At 45.5% G+C, this 19,011-nt stretch overlaps 1 protein-coding gene across 1 annotated transcript in view; it reads right to left on the reverse strand.

Annotated features, from left to right (window-relative positions):
• Positions 1-19,011, reverse strand: part of CALN1 (calneuron 1) — a 482,900-nt gene that overhangs the window by 323,734 nt on the left and 140,155 nt on the right. The window contains exon 3 of the mRNA XM_057749700.1: positions 16,002-16,126. Within this exon, the coding sequence (XP_057605683.1) occupies positions 16,002-16,126 (125 nt within the window). The remainder of the gene's footprint in view (positions 1-16,001; positions 16,127-19,011) is intronic.

The following is a 19,011-nucleotide window of genomic DNA, read 5'->3' on the forward strand; positions in this document are numbered from 1 at the left end:
CGCAACAAAGAGCCCGTGCGCCACGATGAAAAGATCACACATGCTTCCATGAAGATCCCAAATACCTGCAACTAAGACCCGACGCAACCAAATAAATAAATAAAATAAAAATAAATTTTTTTTTAAAAAAAGAATATGACAAAAGTTACAGAGCTTCTCCCCAGGAAAAAAAAACCCTACTCATAAACACTCAAAATAGTCAGAAGCTGCAGGACAGACACAGACTCCCAGGTTCAAAACCCCTGACTTAGAATGTTCTTGAGACTGACCTTCAGCAACTTCATGGCTCTTCATAAGCCTGTCCTCCAGATGGATTAACCTCAGTCAATGAGGATTCAAAATCTGAAACAGCACGTTTCTTCATTTGCACATTCAGGGTCCCCGCAATCCGGCAAGAGAATTTAGTTGGCAGCTCAAGGCACTTTTTCAGAAATAAGCGTTGCCTCTGAAGGGTTCTCAAAGAAAGTAGCATCAAATGATGATCAATCACGCACTTGAAAAGCTCAAAAGTTTTTGCAGCCCCAGTAGGTGTTGGCTGAGAAATTGCACTTGGTGGTCTGAGAAGAAGCACCGGGGAGGTGTAGGAAACACACTGAGTTCTCAGGTGTGCCCTGCGACTCCCCTTCCCTACCTCTCCCCACCTAAGCACCAGATGGCAGAGAGACGAAGCTCTATAAAATCTCCTACAAATTGCTTTGGGGCATCAGACCAAGAATTTTAGGACCCATCCTTCCTATAATGCTTCTGGGCAGAGATGTTAAATTGCCACCCAGACGGTTGAGGTGAGCTATGTATCCTGAGGCTCCTTGTACTGGATACCAGCAGAGAAATAACCAGCAAAGCCAACTGGAATCAGCCTAAGAACCAGCCCTACGCCTGAGCATAAAAATGGTAACACATTCCCTAGGCCAGCATGACTTTAGGTCCTGGGGCCATTTGTTTCAGGCAGCTTTACAGGGAGGGGAAAGAAACTTACACTTTTTTTTACCACCACCATAAAACTTTAGTGTTACAAACAAACCATTAATACTGAAGTTGATGTTTATAGTTTGGAAGAAACATTAAAACAAAAATAGCCTTAAATTTCAACCAGATAAGGTTAGGGGAACCCTGGGAGAGTGAGAGAAAGACAGCAAAAGGAACACAACAGGAAACAGGGACAGAAGGTACACCCAGCAAAACCGATGGCTGGGCTCTTTCCTTTCCAGAAACCATCACTATTCCAACAAAACCAGCTCAGAGAGGAAGGAATGGAAGACTTCTTTCCAATGCGTTGAACTCAAAGAGCTGACAATGCCCCCTTCCAAAAGGGAGTGGGTTCTGGTCATCTGGCCATGGTTTCAGCCTCCCTATCTACCATCACCACCTCTGCTCCAACCCATGGAATAAGTCTTGTGAGATATTTTTAAAAAGGAAATTTATGGGCATGTTCAATCCTGATCCTCAAAAGCATCACAGTGAGGAGCTGGAAGGCCTGAATTTTCAGCCATCCACAGACGTTTCCCACGTCTGGTTCTAGCCCTCAAGACAACCCAAGGTTTGGAAGCTGGTATCATTGGGCCCTTTTCCTCCCCTTACCTTCATTCCATTGAGGACAGGGTCTTTGAAAGGTAAAGCGCTGAGCTTACAGTCGGGGGAGTAGGAAAGGTGTCCTTATGGGCTTAGACACAGAGAATCATGATGGGGTGTCCACTGAAGGGTCTTCCCAATTAGGGGCATTCACATCCTGAAGTGAGCCTGTCCGGACAGGACAACTGCATAGGATGCTGGCCAGTGTTTTGCTTTTTCCTCTAAGGAGCCAACGTGTCCCAAGGCGGAAGTAGTAATCCTCTGTCTGCATGTGTCTTGTCCCTGCTGTAACCGACATCATCATGGCCGTAGTCATAAAAACAACCACAGCAATGCCCTACCATGTGTGCTGGGTATGCTGTAAGTGCCCAATAGTAACCATAGCCCTACCATGGTTACTATTTATTGGGCACTTACAGCATACCCAGCACACAATCGTAACTCACTCTGCATATATTACCTCATATTATCCCTTTAAAGTATATACAGTTACCCACATCGTCCCGTTGAGAAAACCAAAACTCACGGAACGTTGAAGTAGGTCATCTGACTCCAAATGCCAGGCATCCAACCATGTTTCACCGCCATATAGATCATCTCAAGTCCACTCCCATTATAGAATGAATAACTGGGAACAATTAGCGCACTTTGGGGCAAACTTATCAGAGGACCTGGCATATTTTCATTCAACAAGTACTTCTGAGCAGTCACTGTATCTACAGGTTCACTATGTTTGCTCACAGGGATGGACATGGTGTATTTGGGCCCCTGACCTCACGGTGAGACAAACCCAGCAATAGTTAACGTCCTCCTGGAGGCATTTTGGGTCTCTGCCATCCAGCCTTCCCTGCTGGCTCTGCCCTTTCTGCCCTGCTGAATCTCTTCCTTTCACATTTCAACCGATGCATTCGAAATATGGTCAAATATACATAATAGAAAAAGGACAAACTTCCCATGCTTTGAAATTATACATCCATCACTTATAATCTTCTACAACAATACTTCCTCCTCAAAAACAGTTAAGCAGAAGATTCTTGAAAGTAGCATTACACGTAAGACTCTAACTTTAAAATGGGAAAATAGGTTTAAAGGTTGGATTATTTGCCTGTGGTCATACAGCTGCTGATTCGGTGGGTTTAGGTTCGGCTGCGAGTGACCAAAAAAAACCAAATAGAAGTCAATATCTCCCTGTTCCACTATCCTCAGGCACCCAGGATCCTGAGGTCCAGCTCACCACTCTGCCATCCCTGTCTGCATGGTGTCAGATGATGACATTCCACAAATATCCCAAGTCAAAGGAGGAGGACAGGATAAAGAAGAGGCAAAGTGCACCGAAGTTGCCCAATGTCACTTCGCCTTACATCTCATTGGCCAGAACTTACTAATACGGCCACACCTAGCTCTTAAGGAGACTGGAAAACATAGTCTTTATTCTAGCACCCATTTGTCCAGCTAAAATTTCTTCTACTAAGGAAGAAATGATATTGGGGAAGAGCTAACTAGCTCTGTTGCAGCTGCTAAGTTGTATAACTAGAATAGTCCCAGACCGTGGACCTCCAGAGACCCTACTCTGTCAGGTAGGCTTTAATTCCTATTTTTATAGCAAGGACCTTTGGTCCTCTCTTCTTCACCGCATAAAGAAATTGCTAAGTACGACTTCAGAACTTTCTATAACATTTCCTTAGCTTTCAATTCAATAGCTAGAAATCATCTCCAGGCTAATTTGTACGTTCTTCGGTGGTTTAAAAATACACCTGCTAATGCTTTGATATTCATCCCTTCAAAAATGGAGCCTAACTTCACTTACCTTAAGCGTGAGCTCTATTTAGTGACTCACTTTTAGCGATTATATGTGGCAGAAGTGACAATATGTGACATCTGAGACAAGATCATAAAATGATCATTCATTCTAGGAAAAGCCAAATCCCATGTCATGAAGTCACTCAAGCAGTCCTATCGGGAGGCCCTCATGGAAGGAACTGAGGCCTCCAGCCAACAGCCCTGGGTGTGAGTTTGGATGGATTCCCAAGCCACAGTCAAGCCTTCAGATGACTTCAGTCCCAGTAAGCATCTTGACTGTAACCTTTTGAAAGTCATAGGGCCAGAGCAGCCATCTATGCCACTCCTGGATTCCTGATCCACAGAAACTATGAGGTAAAAATGTTTCTTGTCCTAAACCAGTAAGTTTAGGAGTAATTTGTCACATAGCAATACAGCAATATAGATCTCAATGTAAACTCAGTACTCTTCTGGCTTGAGAATTAGAGAAAGTAGAAATGACCACCTTGATAGAGAAAATCTGTATTTTAAATGCTGTGTCCTAGCTCATCCCCTGCTTTTAAATGGTTTGGAGCAGTGTTTGGATGAGATGCTCTGGATGCCACGGTAAAGAGGAAAGACCAGTGAGCCATCCCTGCTAGAACATATTGCTAATATCACATCCCTGAGTAGTCCCAGGAAACAGCTGAACTTGCTGTCGGCCAATTACCACCAGGAGAAACAGCTCAGTATCAATAAAGCCATCATCAAAATGATGAGTTTTGGCAAACTCCCTTCAGTATCCAGATGGGTAACACTGAACAATTCTACTCAACAGGTTACCTTATTCAGTTATTGGGGGAAGCACTGTGGAGCTTAATTACCTTAGCGGATCTATCAGGATACATTTCTGTTGAAAGTAGAAGGTTCCACGGGAAGAATATCAAGGTTATTTTATGATAGAGATGAACTGTTGGTAACTCCTGTTCCACAAATATCCCAAATCAAAGGTCATGCTTTCTGATGTAGGGCCTACATGAAGGGAAGGATCTACATGTAGGAAACTTTTTTTTAATAAATTTATTTATTTATTTATTGGCTGCATTGGGTCTTCACTGCTGCACACGGGCTTTCTCTAGTTGCAGTGAGCAGGGGCTACTCTTTGTTGTGGTGCACGGGCTTCTCATTGCGGTGGCTTCTCTTGTTGCAGAGCATGAGCTCTAGGCGTGTGGGCTTCAGTAGTTGTGGCATGTGGGCTCAACAGCTGTGGCTCATGGGCTCTAGGGCACAGGCTCAGTAGTTGCGGCACACGGGCTTAGTAGCTCCGTGGCATGTAGGATCTTCCCAGCCCAGGGATTGAAGCCATGTTCCCTACATTGGCAGGCAGATTCTTAACCACTGCACCACCAGGGAAGCCCTAGGAAACTTTTATACCAAGATATCACCTCTTCCTACTATCTCAAGAAGGGTACTTAGGAGGGGGAACCAGAGAAGCATGTCCTGCAGGGGGTACTTAGCATCATCTGGTGGGAAGGCTTTTTAAACTACCATCTTCCCTCCTTGCTCTGCATCTGGAGTCTAAGATTAGCATCTAGTCCTTCATTGAGAATCACCACCGTTAAAAGCCACCATTACTAGGGAAAATAGGTCTTAAAAAAACCTTCAGAAATTAGAGGTTGAGAAAAAGTTGAAAGCCTCCAGCATCTTTGAAATAACAATACAAAATACTTGAATGTTGGGTATTTTCATTATGGGCTAAAGGGCTCCTATTTAAAATACAGATGAGAAGACTATTCTTCCAATAGAACCCTTGAAGGCTGTCCCTGGAATAAAGTATGTTACCTTTATGCCCCAACCAATTGGAAGCTTGGAGCTAAATTTAATGCTCACTCACAGTAAATGTATTCGTTTTTTCTTCCTCTTGGTATGTGGATTTTTATTTCCTATTTCTATTCCAACAGCCTTTGCAGTTTACGTTTCTTCTTTTATCATACAATGTCTCCATCACTTTGGGAAGCAGGCAGCACATAAATTACCAATGAAGAAAACAAAAGTGGCAGGGATGGTACTCAGGTTTCCTTCTTGGCCACACCTATCAAAACGCATTTTCAGAACAAGATGCAGGAAACTACAAAATGACTTAGGCAAATGTCCCTTTAAGGAGTGTGTCCTTAGAAGTAGCTACCATCAGAGCAGCCCCTCCTTGGCCCCGGTAACAAAGCTTCACAACTCTCCGCAAAAGACTTCCCCTCTAGAGGCTCAAAGGCAGGTCAAGCCTCCAGGAGGAAAGTACCAGGGCTGATAAAAGACCAGGGTTGTAAGGCTAATTCCCAGCTCAGGAGCAGAGCTGTCTATCTGGCACTCCCACTCCTGCTGGATGATGTGGCTTACTGTGTAGGTTTTATCGCCTCCTCTGGAGGAGAGAACTTGGAGCCATCAGCCTTCTCAGATAAGACTTGAGAGCTTCTCTTCTTGTGACAGTCATGTTTCTGCCTTCTTAAAATCTTAGTTGAAAAGCCCGTTGAGGGAAAGATCTCAAAAAAGGCAAGTAGGGTGTGCCTCTGGGATTTCTAAATCAACCAGCAAAAGTAAAGGAGAAAAAAAAAAGGATGGGGGGAGTCTTCTTTACAAGAAAATATATGATGGACTAGACGAGTGGGGACAGTAAGGGGCTCTTCAGAGCTCACAGCACAGGAGGCAGCCCCCTTCCAGCATGGACTCAAGCCCATCCCCAGCCTTTCCCGGGCTGCAGTGCACTTCTGCTCTCTGTGAGAAACACGCTGGGCTCACACAGAGCTTTAAAAATATCTCTCCACCCACTGAAAGTCTGATTAATCAGCCAAGTTCTCACCCAGGTGTCACAGTGGTGGCAGTGATCTATATGATAGTGACATGAGGGTGCGGGGAAGGCACAAAGGGTCTTACTTAGCAGGGACGAGGAATCAGAGGATAGAACTTCAAAAGCATGAGCTCCGGAGCCAGGTGGCCGTCTGCACCCCAGTTCCAACACGTGCCACTTAGGTGACCTTGGACAAGGTTATTTAACAACTCCCTTTTCCACGTGTACAAAGATGAGGTTAATAATAGCACCTGCGTCATAGCATTACTGAGAGGGTTAAATGAGTCAGCTCATCTCATGCACTTTGAACAGTTCCTGCCACATAGTAAGCACTCAATAAACTGCAGCTGATGAGGAGGTGGAGGCTAACAACTGGCAGTGCTGAAACTTACAAGATGGAGAGGTGTTTCCAGGTAGATAGAACATTCCTGGAAGAAGCAACTGAAACAAAGGCAGAGAAGAACAGAGACTGTGAGGCAGCAGGAAACCATCTGGAAGGCAAGTAGAGAGTCGAAGCAGACAAAAAGGAATGGTCCAGGCCACACAGGGCTTCATATGTTTGTCACAGAGATGCGCCTCAGCCAACACAGCTGTAGGCTGTAGAGAGCCGTTTCAGAATTATAAGCAGAAATGAAGTATTAAAGGGTGAAGTGCTGTGATGGTTGAAAATTACTTTTAACTGGTTCAGGTGAAAAAACACATTACTACTAATAAGCTTTTGCTGTGACAAAGGACCTGGTACGAGAATAACCTTTCCACTGTGTACAACCATAAACGTGAACAAAATATATAAAGCAACTGTTTTCAAGCCATAAACAACAGGCAGCATGAGACTGCAATTGCAGGGTGAGAGGAAATTCACACGGTGAGCCCCATGTGCACCCTGGCTCTCTGCCCGGGGACAACTTCCCAAGCACAGTTCTCATGTTGGGGTAGCTGAAAGGACTTGAATCTGTGGGGTCAGGCAGCAGAGGGAAGAAAACCATGCAGAGAGGGGGCTTCGGAAGCCTGTGCGGGGGCTCCCTTTGAATGCTTCACTGAAGGCTGGGCAACCCAAGTGCAAGTTGAGATTAAATCAGACTTACCAGGAAGCAGCTGCTATGAGGTTGAAAATGGAAGACAGATACTAGAATTTAAGCATCGCTAGGGGATGTCTGAAAAACCTCACTAATACCCCAGGCATCCAGACACTAGAAAGACTGCATCTTAAGAGTAAAGGACATACTCTGAAGGTCTACATTAGACCCACCCAAACAAGACCTAAAACCAAGCCCTGACAAGATCCACAAGGAAGACAATTTGGAGGCTGAGTCCCTGCCAAGGCAGAGGGGCTTGGGAGCCACGCTGGGAGTTCCAGAGATCTACCCTAATGTGAAACATAAAATCAGACCAACAGAAGTTTAAGGCGGTCGGTTAGTCACTGAACTACCTATTAGAACAAAACATGAGCCCTCTTCAAAGAAAGCTAACAGAACACAGAGTCGCTACAACATTGCATTCACAACATTCAGTGTACAGTGTTTCTTTGCACACCTGTAACAAATGTTAACAGGTGTGCAAAGAAACAAGAAAATTGGACCATAATCTAAAAAAAGACAACAGAAATCAACCCTCAGATGGCCTACAGCCTAGATGATGGATTTAGTACGTAAAGACTTTATAGGGCCATTATAAATTTAGGAAAATATGTCCAAAGAATTAAAGAACAATATTGTTTAAATGACTAAACAGAGTATTTCAGCAGAGAGATGGAAAATATAAAAAAGAACCAAATGAAAATTCTAGAACTGAAAAAATTGTGTGTGTGTGTGTTGAGAGAAATAGAAAGAGAGAGAGCAAATGCTGCATTGTTAGCAATTAGACTAAGCGTATAGGCATTCACTGTACTTTTCAGGACCTCTATAGATTTGAAAAAGTTTAAAAAGGGTTAAAGAAATATTAAATACACTGTTGTTTTATATTTGTGTGTGTGTGTTTGTAGGACAAGAAGGGGAAAAAGTGATAACCTAATCAAGTGTGTGTTTGAGAAGCATCCTTCCAGAGAAAGAAAACTGAACTGATACAGAGCTGATATCCTGGACGAGGCACAAGGAGATCACCTCCTGGTGACTGCAGTTGTCTAGTAGGTGGGAGGACCTGCTCCAAGAACACAGGCAGTGTGGTCGGAGAGAAAGTTGATCTGCAGGGCTTCGGTGATGATATATGTAGAGTAAGAGAAAAAGAAGAACCAAGGATGACTCCCAAATTACCATCGTGGCTGACTGGGTGTAATGTGTCAACTTCCTGAGAAGAATTCCAGAGAAGGAGCAGTTTTAGAGAAAAAAAGAAAATCTGCTGAGCTCTGGATCACTGGAGATTAAAGGACTCATGGGACATCTACACAGGACTACAGGTGGTGGGTTTAAAATTCAGGAGGGAGGCAGGGATCAAAGATATCTATCCTGAGGCGATCGGTACGTAGTTGCCCATGAGGATGGCAACAGAAACCAATCCCAAGGGACAACAGTGCATTGGGAGTGGGCAGAAGAGGAGGGAAATGACAAAGAGGTAGAAAAGAGGAAGGAGGAGAGCCAGCTAGTGGCAAGGATGCCAAGGCAGTGACAAACCAAAACTAAAGGTGTGAGCAATGCTGTCAGATGCTGCAGAAAGTCCAGAGTAAACACTGAGAGTGCACTGGATCAGGCAAACAGGAGGCCGTTCAGGAACCTGGGCTGTGCCAATGCAGTAGCTCTGGAACTGTCCAAATGGAGGTAGCTAACCACTAACATGGTGCTTTGTGTTGAGAGGTTGGCAGATTGATACATCCACTCCCAAACTTAAATTAAAATACCCTCCAAAACTGTGTGTAGGATAATGTACACATATCCTCAGATGTATACATATGTCAGAGGCTGAGGAGAATTTTCGCTAGTTGCCACACCAATGAAATTGGGGAAACACAATTTCTGCCTACCCTGAGAACCACAGAGACACGTACGGAAGGAAAACACTGGCTCATCACCACTGTTTGCCCCTCCAGGGACGCAGAGGCTACGCTGACCAGCAAATCAAGCAGTCGGTCCCTAATTTACAGCATCTGTTCTCTATGGCAATCTATTCCTCAACCCAAACCCACCCCAGAAGCACCTCTTTTCTAAGCTCCTTTGGGGAACACAACTCTCTGAGAGTAACAAAAGCCATGGGTAGGTGTGTCCCATCCTGGATTATTTGCAGGGGAGAGATGAGAACCAGAATGTACCAGAATGCTGGACACTAGCTTGGGAATAGGAAGGAGACCAAAAGAAGAGAAGGATAAAGGAGTTAATAGAATTCTGTGGCTTAAGGAGTGAACCCAAAAGCAGGGGCCATCAAGATCGCACCTCCGCCCAGCAGCCGTGGACTAGATGAACGTCTTCTAGAAACTGGACTCTCCAGCTGGGGCTGAAAAGGGGGAAATTATCCCAGGTCTGGAATAAAGTGAAGATAGGATGAAGAAGACTAAAAGACGCTTTATAAACCTTGTTTGCTGACAGATCCTGGACCTACAAAGAACTTTCACTGCTGAGTCACAAAGCAGAACAGAAAAAAACAAGGGGGACCATGTAAAAACATCTAATGGAAAACAAAGGTAGCATCGGCTGGGAGAGTTGGAGAAACAGATTTTTATTATAAAAAGATCTCTATATATAATTTATGACAAGAAACAGATGAGACTTTCAGAAACTGTGTACAAGTTGTTCTCAATAAGACAAAGAGTTGGGAGAGAATAAAAAATATGGCTCCAGTAAAAGAGGAAGAAGTTTGCCCTGAGAAGGGCACATCCTGGAACCACAGCAGCATTGTCAAGGGCTATATCCTAATAGCTACAAACAGGAAACAACTTGAATACCCGTCAAGAATAGAATGGATAAAAAAAGAATGGAATGGATAAACTTAGGTATTTACATATGAAGAAACACTATATATTGATGAAAATGAACTTCAACTACCCTCAAAAGCAGAGTTGAGGGGACTTCCCTGGTGGTCCAGTGGTTAAGACTTCGCCTTCCAATGCATGGGATGTGGGTTCGATCCCTGGTCAAGGAGCTAAGATCCCACATGCCTCCTGGCCAAAAAACCAAAACATAAAACAGAAGCAATATTGTAACAAATTCGACAAACACTTTAAAAATGGTCCACATCAAAAAAAAAAATCTTAAAAACAAAAATACTTCAGTTTCACAAGTATAGTGTTGAAGAAAAGATGCTGGGGGCTTCCCTGGTGGTGCAGTGGTTAAGAATCCGCCTGCCAGTGCAGGGGACATGGGTTCAATCCCTGGTCCAGGAAGATCCCACGTACCACGGAGCAACTAAGTCCGTGTGCCACAACTATTGAGCCTGTGCTCTAGAGCCCGTGAGCCACAACTATTAAGCCCACGTTACGTGCCACAACTACTGAAGCCTGCATGCCTAGAGCCTGTGCTCCACAGCAAGAGAAGACACCGCAACAAGAAGCCCGCGCACCACAACGAAGAATAGCCTCCACTTGCCGCAACTAGAGGAAGCCCTCGTGCAGCCAAAAAAAAAAAAAATTTAACTTAAAAAAAAAAAAGGCTGGACACAAAACAATAAATATAATATGACCCCCTTGAGATGAAGGAAAAACACAAACACAATTAAACAACGCTAGGTGATTCAGGGCAGTGGTTGTCTTTGAGGAAGAGGTAGCAGGAAGGACCTCAGGGGTACTTCAGGGTGCTGGTAATACCGTATTCTTTAACCCGGGTGGTTGTGAATGACTGTTCACATTTGATAACGGCTGAACTGTACACTAATACTTTTCTGTATCATACTTTTGACCAAATATTTAAAGAGGAGCTACTGAAATAAAATCAAGCTACAAAGAAACTGAAACTCTCATCCATAATAAAAATATGCTCTAGTAGCAATAATATAAAAAAATTTTTTTAAATGACTGCAAACAATGAAATCAACGAGGTGGTAGACAGACTCCAGAATGAACAGAGAAGTGCAAAAAAGAGAAACATGATGTGAGAGGAGTCGCATTTCATGGAAAACATCGAATGAAGATCTAGCATTGGAACGGGAGGCATTCCTGAAGGAAAAAGCAGAAATAGCAACCATCCAAGAGGTGAGAGCAAACTAACCCAGGCTACAAGGAAGACCCAAGGCATCAATCTAAGAGGCTGACACTGTCACTGGCAAAAATAACCTGAAACGGCCACACTCGGACATTTCACAACGGCCACGGGGAGCCGTGAGGAGAGCAGACCCCAACGTGACAGCTGCAGCAGAAGGGAAGGCTGATTACATCCTAACAGCTCCAAACTGGAAACAACCCAAATATCCATCCTGAATAGAATGGATACAGAAATTGAGGCATATTTATATACAATGGAACACCACACATTATTGAGAACGAGTAAACATCAGATAGAGGCAAGCTCAGTTTAAGATTGGCAGCCTCACAAGATTATTCAATAAATAGCAATGAGAAAACTGTTCTTAAAAAATTGTAATTCGTGTGTCTAATAAAATTCCACATGACACACTCTAAAAGTACAAGATACTTAGAGTAAATTTTGTATGTACATAAACTCCCTGGGTAGATTGTAAACTCCTTGAGCCAGGCAACAAAGATTATACTTCTTTGAATTCCCCCTCCACCCGGAAAGCACTTGGGTAAACATTCCTGTAAAGAATGAATGTACGGGAATGAATGAATAGGAAGGAAGGAAGGAAGGAAAGAAGGGATAGAGGGAGGGAGAGAGAGAGGGAGGGAGAGAGAGAGGGAGGGAGGAAGGGAAGGAGGGAGTCTCAATCAATTCATCATTGCTGAGTTTGTTGGGTGATTTCCAACTCCAGTCTGGCCAACTTGATGCAGCTTTGCATTATTTCCTCTTGAGCTTTGTTTCAAGAGAAGAAATAGAAACTTCCCAGAGTGAATGGTAGCTGGAGGTGGCTTGCATGGCGAGTGGCTCTGTTGTCAGAGGGCAACCTCTCATGGACGGGGTGCCCTTCATCCTTACACTGAAGGGGATGGTACCCAACTAACATCTGCGCCCAAGGTGGCTGGACCACAAAGGATGCTTCAGCATCCACCAGTAACCACACATCAACTCCCTGTGCAACACCAGGTGTCCTGCGAGGACAAATGAGTGGCTCCGAACAGCAGGACATTAGGGCTCGGCTGACACGAGGCAGCTCCAAGAGAACAGCAAACAGGCACAGTCTCAGAAACTTTGGCTTCCCCAAGAACCAACCTGCGGTCCTCTGAACTGAGGCAAGCCAGCTGGTTTTCAGACCCTGCCCACCTGCTCTACACTCAGAACACATCTGCACAGCCCTGCCCAGATCCTCAAGATGCTTGTAACAAGCTGCGAGCAGTCATAACTCAGGCTTCATCTTGGCAAAAATAGAAATAAATAAATAGAAGGAATCTTCCATCAGAAAATAAATGCCCTTTCTCCAGGCTGAGAGCCTGGATTACCCTTCTGAAGGACAAATACAGCATCTTCCCCAGCTGGCCTCAGGCCATGAAGTCCAGCTTCACTCAACCAGGGAACCCTGCCCCCTCAACCAGGGTTTCCAGGGCTAAGCTCACCCACCTGGGCTGCAGGGCTGTGAGAGTCACTTCCTGCTGGTCTCACACGCTGAGAAGGTGACTTTCAGCCCCACTCAGCTGCCTGTGCCTGAGAGAACCACAGGATGGTGAGCTCTGCTGCTCTCCCAGACACAGAGGGCAGTTCAGCCAGTGCCCCAACGGAGAAGGGCCGAAACCCAGCCAGTGGATCTCTTGAAAAGCCATGTGCCTCGACAGTGGCCCAGATTTCACAGCCATCGCTCTGAGAAGTCTTGGAAAAATCATCTCTTGATGATTCATGTCAAAGTTGGGAAGGAGGAGGAAGAAAAATGGAAAGCCAGGGTACATGAAAGCCACAGATGATTTCCAAACTTCGCTGGGTTACTCATCCCAGCCTCTGCAAGAGTTGCCCGACATAGATCCGGAGAAAACCATAATTTGAAAAGATACGTGCACCCCAGTGTGCACTGCAGTACTATTTACAATAGCCAAGACATGGAAGCAACCTAAATGAGCATCGACAGATGAATGGATAAAGAAGGTGTGGTACATATATACAACGGAATATTACTTAGCCATAAAAAAAAAATGAAATAATGCCATTTGCAGCAAGATGGATGGACCTAGAGATTGTTGTATTAAGTGAAGTAAGTCAGAGAAAGACAAATGTCATATGCTATCGCCTATATGAGGAATCAAAAAAAAAATGATACAAATGAACTTATATACAAAATAGAAATAGACCCACAGACATAGAAAACAAACTTACGGTTACCAAAGGGGAAAGGGAGTCAGGGATAAATTACGAATTTGGGGTTAACATATACAGACTACTATATGTAAAAGAGATAATCAATAAGGACCTACTGTATAGCACAGGGAACTAGACTCAATATTTTATAATAACCAATCAGGGGGAAAATCTGAAAAAAAATAGATATATATGTATGTACAACTGAATCACTTTGCTGACTCCTGAAAGTGACACAACATTGTAAATCAACTATATATTTTTTTTAAATTTAATTTATTTATTTATTTTGGGGGGGGGGTACACCAAGTTCAATCAACTGTTTTTATACACATATCCCCGTATTCCCTCCCTTCCTTGACTCCCCCTCTTCGAGTCCCCCCCACCCTCCCCGCCCCAGTCCTCTAAGGCATCTTCCATCCTCGAGTTGGACTCCCTTTGTTATACAACAACTTCCCACTGGCTATCTATTTTACAGTTGGTAGTATATATATGTCTGTGCTACTCTCTCGCTTCGTCTCAGCTTCCCCTTCACCCCCCACCCCCTCCCAAACCTCGAGTTCTCCAGTCCATTCTCTGTATCTGCTTCCTTGTTCTTGTCACTGAGTTCATCATCAACTATATTTTAATTGAAAAAAAAAAAAAAGAGTTGCCCAAAACACAAAGACTTTCTGCCCAAGTGGCAGACACACAGCCTTCTCTCATTGGGGCTTCATGCAGGAGGTTCCCAGTCCCTCCTGCTACCTAATGACTACAACTGGGGGGGACCTACTGAAATAAACACCAGCAACCTCCCTCCCCCGCCAATCAATGCACCACTGCCCTGGTCTCCACTGGAAGCAGACTTCTCCCCAGAACACAGGAAAGCCTGGGCCTCCCCTCACCTGCCAGACACCCCCAGCCCAGCCTCGGCCTTGTCTGTGGGCACAGGACGGGCTCATTTTGGAGGCGGTCAGGGCTCTATTTTCTGCTTCCATGTCCTTGTCCAAACACCCTCTGGCCAACTGAAGGCCAGGAGATTCAAGGGTACCACTCTCCTCTCTGGTCCCCAGTCTGTCCAGACCACGATGAGCAGCAGCTGGACCTAAGGAGCCTGGCTCCACCCACATCACTCCCCTTCCTCTAACACCCTCCAGCCTCTCCCCAAGACCCATCCCACCAGCCCTTGAGCTTCACAGCTCCATCATGGAAATAAACAAGCCTCTACAGATAGGCCTCGGAGATACCATGAGTTCAGTGTCAGACCACTGCAATAAAGCAAATATCACAATAAAGTGAATCGCTGAATCTTTTAGTTTCCTGGTGCATATGAAAGTTATGTTTATACCACACTGTAGTCTATTAAGTGTGCAATAGCATTATGTCCAAACAATGCACATACCTTAATTAAAAATATTTTATTACTAAAAAATGCTAACCAGCGTGTGACAATTCCGCGTTGCCCCAAACCTTCGATCTGTAAAAAATGCAGTATCTGTGAAGTACCATAAAGCGAAGCGTAGTGAAATGTGGTATGCCCGTCGAGAAGCAAGCAAAGAACATGGGCGAGAGCAAGAAGGCTCTCCGACGGCCCTGTCCTTTGCTCGCCCCATCTCCTGCCCATCGTGAAGCAAGACTGGCTTCCCTGGCCCAGAGAAGGATCTCCCCACCTTCCCCTCGTAAGAAATGTGCACAGAGAAAGCACGCTCGTTCAGACCATTACACTTCAAAGCAAAGATATGGGCCATCTGGGGTAATTTTAACTTCCTTATTTTAGAAAGTAAATTTAAACATCTTGTTTTAAAACAGTGTCACCAGGAACACAGCATTCCAAAACAAGAAGGAAAACCGATCTGTCTTGGCTTCAGCAGATGTAAGTACCTAGGCAAACATCTGGCTGAATCAACCTAATTCTCTAGTCTTAAAAAAAAAAAAAAAAAAATTCCTTCTTCCTTGTCTTATTTTTTTTTTTAATCAAGGAGTTGATCTCCCCAGGATACAAAGGGCACTGTCCCAGCATGTTCAGTCCTCATATTCTGGGGTTCATTCCCATCCCTAAGCCAGGGCTACACTGCTCCAGAGACACAAAGGCAATCAAAATAATTGCTGGCCATTCCCACCTCGACACAGCTTCCAGATGATTCTGACCTGGGCAGGATTCAAAGCACTGTGGCCACAAGTCAAGAGATGGCCATTAGCAGGTCTACAACCTCCCCCGCAGCTGGGGCCCATTGTCAATGACAAGATGGAAAGAGGGCAACAGGACAGGCGATCAAATTCCATCAACTGGAAAATACACGTGGGGAGTTGAAGGCTGTCTCCCCAGTCAGTATCCAGAGGAACCAAAATATTCACCAAAGATTTTTCAGGCTACCAGGTCCATCCCACACAAAGAAGTCATGTAGGCCGAAGTGATGGCTGAACCCTTTCCTGCTGCATCACGGTTAGACTTGGCCACAGCTGATGGCCAGGGCCTCAGGCGCACGACAGCCCCAGACGCCTCCCTTGGGTGGCTAACCTCCCACGCAGGGCGGGCTCCTTACCGTCAAGCTCCTCCACGGAGATGTTCGCCAGCTGCTCGCTGTCGCTGCCCGCAGACAGAGATCGGTTGAGGTAATTCCCCTTGTACAACAGGCCGGCGGTCACATGGTGAAAAGGCATCTTCTCCCTGCTCACGAGAGATGGAGGGCGGGGGAGAGAAAGACATCATCATCCACTCCTCCTTTCCTTCCTTGAAGGACCACCCTGATGTTCAGACAGCTAGTGGTATTTTTTAAATCACAATAACATTGGTAGAGGGAAAGTCAGAGAATTCCAGGGTCCCCATGGCCGGATCCATTCCCCAACATTCCCAGGTTCTGTCAATTCCTTCACTGTACAGATTACTTCATTTTCCCCATTTAAGGATGAAGTTAAGCCACATTGTCCTGGCGAACTGGGATACCCCGGCACCCACCAACGGTCTCTCCATGCAAACAGGATACTCTCTGCTCCTTTCCCTGGCCTGATAAATCCTTCCTTCATACTCACAAGAAAGGACTGCACACCCCAGAAATGTGAGGCTGCCCGGGGACCGTTTGTCTCAACCATGACCATGCAGAAAGCCAAGTGTTTTGCTTTTCCCAGGTAAAGCAGGTGTTGCACTTACAGTGCACTCAAAGCAAGTCAGAAATGCTGGGCTCTGAGTAAACACAGACAAGTCTGCACCGCTGAGAAGCAGCCCTGCTCCTGCTTGCACAAGTGGCTCATGAACACAGCCCGCAGATGCCAATCACACCTGCCCTGCAAGAAAGGTAGGCGGCATCTCAAGGTGTCCCAGAACAAAGCAGCTTCCAGCGTGCTCACAGGAAATGAAAGCATCCCCTTAGACCAGATGAACAAACCCTGCAAGCTACTCAGACCAGACTGCCACTCCTCCCCTGGGGCTTTGAAGTTCCCACCAGAGCCAGGCCGGCCAGAGGCTCCAGACTAAGATGAAAGGGCGGGAGGAGAGACACAGTTAGAAAGATGGGTCTCTCACAGTATGGAGGTTCCAGCAATTCCACTCCTGGACATATATCCAGACAAAACTATAACTCAAAAAGATACGCGCAGCCCTATGTTCACAAGCAGCACTATTTACAACAGCCAAGACATGGAAGCAACCTAAGTGTCCAGCAAGAGATGAATGGATAAGGAAGATGTGGTACATATATACAATGGAATATTACTCAGCCATAAAAAACAATGAAATAATGCCATTCGCAGCAACATGGATGGACCCAGAGATGATCATACTATGTGAAGTAAGTCAGAGAAAGACAAATATCATATGATATCACTTACACGTGGAATCTAAACTATGACACAAATGAATTTATCTACGAAACAGAAAAAGACTCACATAGAGAAGAAACTGATGGTTGCCAAGGGGAAGGGCGGCAGGGGAGGATTGGATTAGGAGTTTGGGATTAGCAGATACCAACTATTATATACAGGATGGATAAACAACAAGGTCCTACTGTATAGCACAGGGAACTATATTCAATATCCTGTAATAAACCATAATGGAAAAGAATATGAAAAAGAGAGAGAGAGAAAAAGCTGGGTCTCTCCAGAGCGGAAAGAACGAGCTTTATTATGGTTGGTGAGCCATGGGGCATGTCCAGTTCTGCTTCCCCATCTGCAGAGGGGGCTAGGAGGATTGAGAAGCCTCTGAGTGGAATTAGGGAATTCGCAGGAAGGAGGGGGAGTCAATTCTAGAGTGCAGGTAAAGAACACCTTCTTAACAGAGCTCCAGGAAGGTAAACTGGGCAGGACTAGAAGGGGTGATCTCCCTGCCACGGGGGCATCCAAGCAGAGGCTGAGGGCCTCCCTGCCAGGTGTTCTGTGGGAGAGAAATGGCCCCACACATCTATCATTCTCCATGTGAGTCCCCTTGGGCATTACATTTTGCATCTGTGGTTAAGCTGGAGTGGTCCTAGCAGCCCCTCCAGGCACTGCTGAGTAACAAGGCGTAAATTACAGGAAGAGACAGCTGACAGAAGGCCAGTCTCTGGGCACGACTGTTCAGGGCTTCAGGGCTCCCAAACCTTGCCGTCCCTCAAGCCATGCTCATGACAGCAACTGTCCCTGATGATGGATGTTTGGAGGCGAGTGGGGGCCCTGTCTTCTTTTTCCCGTGACACCACTGAGTGACAGGCCCAGCAGGACGCCCCCTCCTCTCTCCCTCCCGGCTAGAGCTCATCCCAGCATCCTTCTGTATGGGCTGAGAGCTGCTGACTTAGAGATCAACCCATGAGGCTCCTAAAAGTTACAGGGCTTGACCAGGAGCGGGAAGCCGGTTAGTGAAAGAATCCATTCCAGAACACAAGCCTCCGAAGCGCTCTTTCAACTAAGCAGCCTCAGCTCCGCACCAGACATTTCCACCCGGATGTCAAACTCTCATTTCAAACTCAAGATGTCGAAAAAGGAATTAATTATCTTCCTAAAAAAATAGGCCACACTTCCTGATTTCTCTATTTCTATCAAAGGTACTCTTCTCTCATCATAACAACTGGGACAAGGCTCACAAATGTTCTGGGCCCCGAAAAGTAAAACAGACACATGGCAGAGGCGAGAGCCAGCCACCAGCCTCCAACCCACCCTTAACTCCTTCCATGGCTGACAAAACGCGCACATCCACGGGCCGGTCACAAGTGACAGGAGGGAGTTACAGAGCACGCGTGCCTTCACCAATCACAAGGGGTACATCTTCAGCTCATCAGAAGTCAGACGTTCCCCCTCCCGGCCAAATCTATCCTTATACATAAATAGGCAAGAATCTTTCTTTGGAAGAAGGCTTCAATTACCATCACCTCTTTTCTCAAAGTTAAATTTCAGATGAAACAGGTTTAAAGGCGAGAATCAGATGCACAAGCTAGGACCACTCTCCCTTTCCAAAGGCCAGTCCTGATTTGGGGCACCATGTGCCCAAACGCGTGGTCACTGCAGCATGGACTGATTCCCATGGTCCAGGGGATAAGACATCAACACTGGCCAATGCTGCCCGTGTGATTTCAGCTTCCCTCTCAG

Source organism: Hippopotamus amphibius, chromosome 9 (assembly GCF_030028045.1).
Source record: "Hippopotamus amphibius kiboko isolate mHipAmp2 chromosome 9, mHipAmp2.hap2, whole genome shotgun sequence".
Classification (NCBI taxonomy): Eukaryota; Metazoa; Chordata; class Mammalia; order Artiodactyla; family Hippopotamidae; genus Hippopotamus; species Hippopotamus amphibius.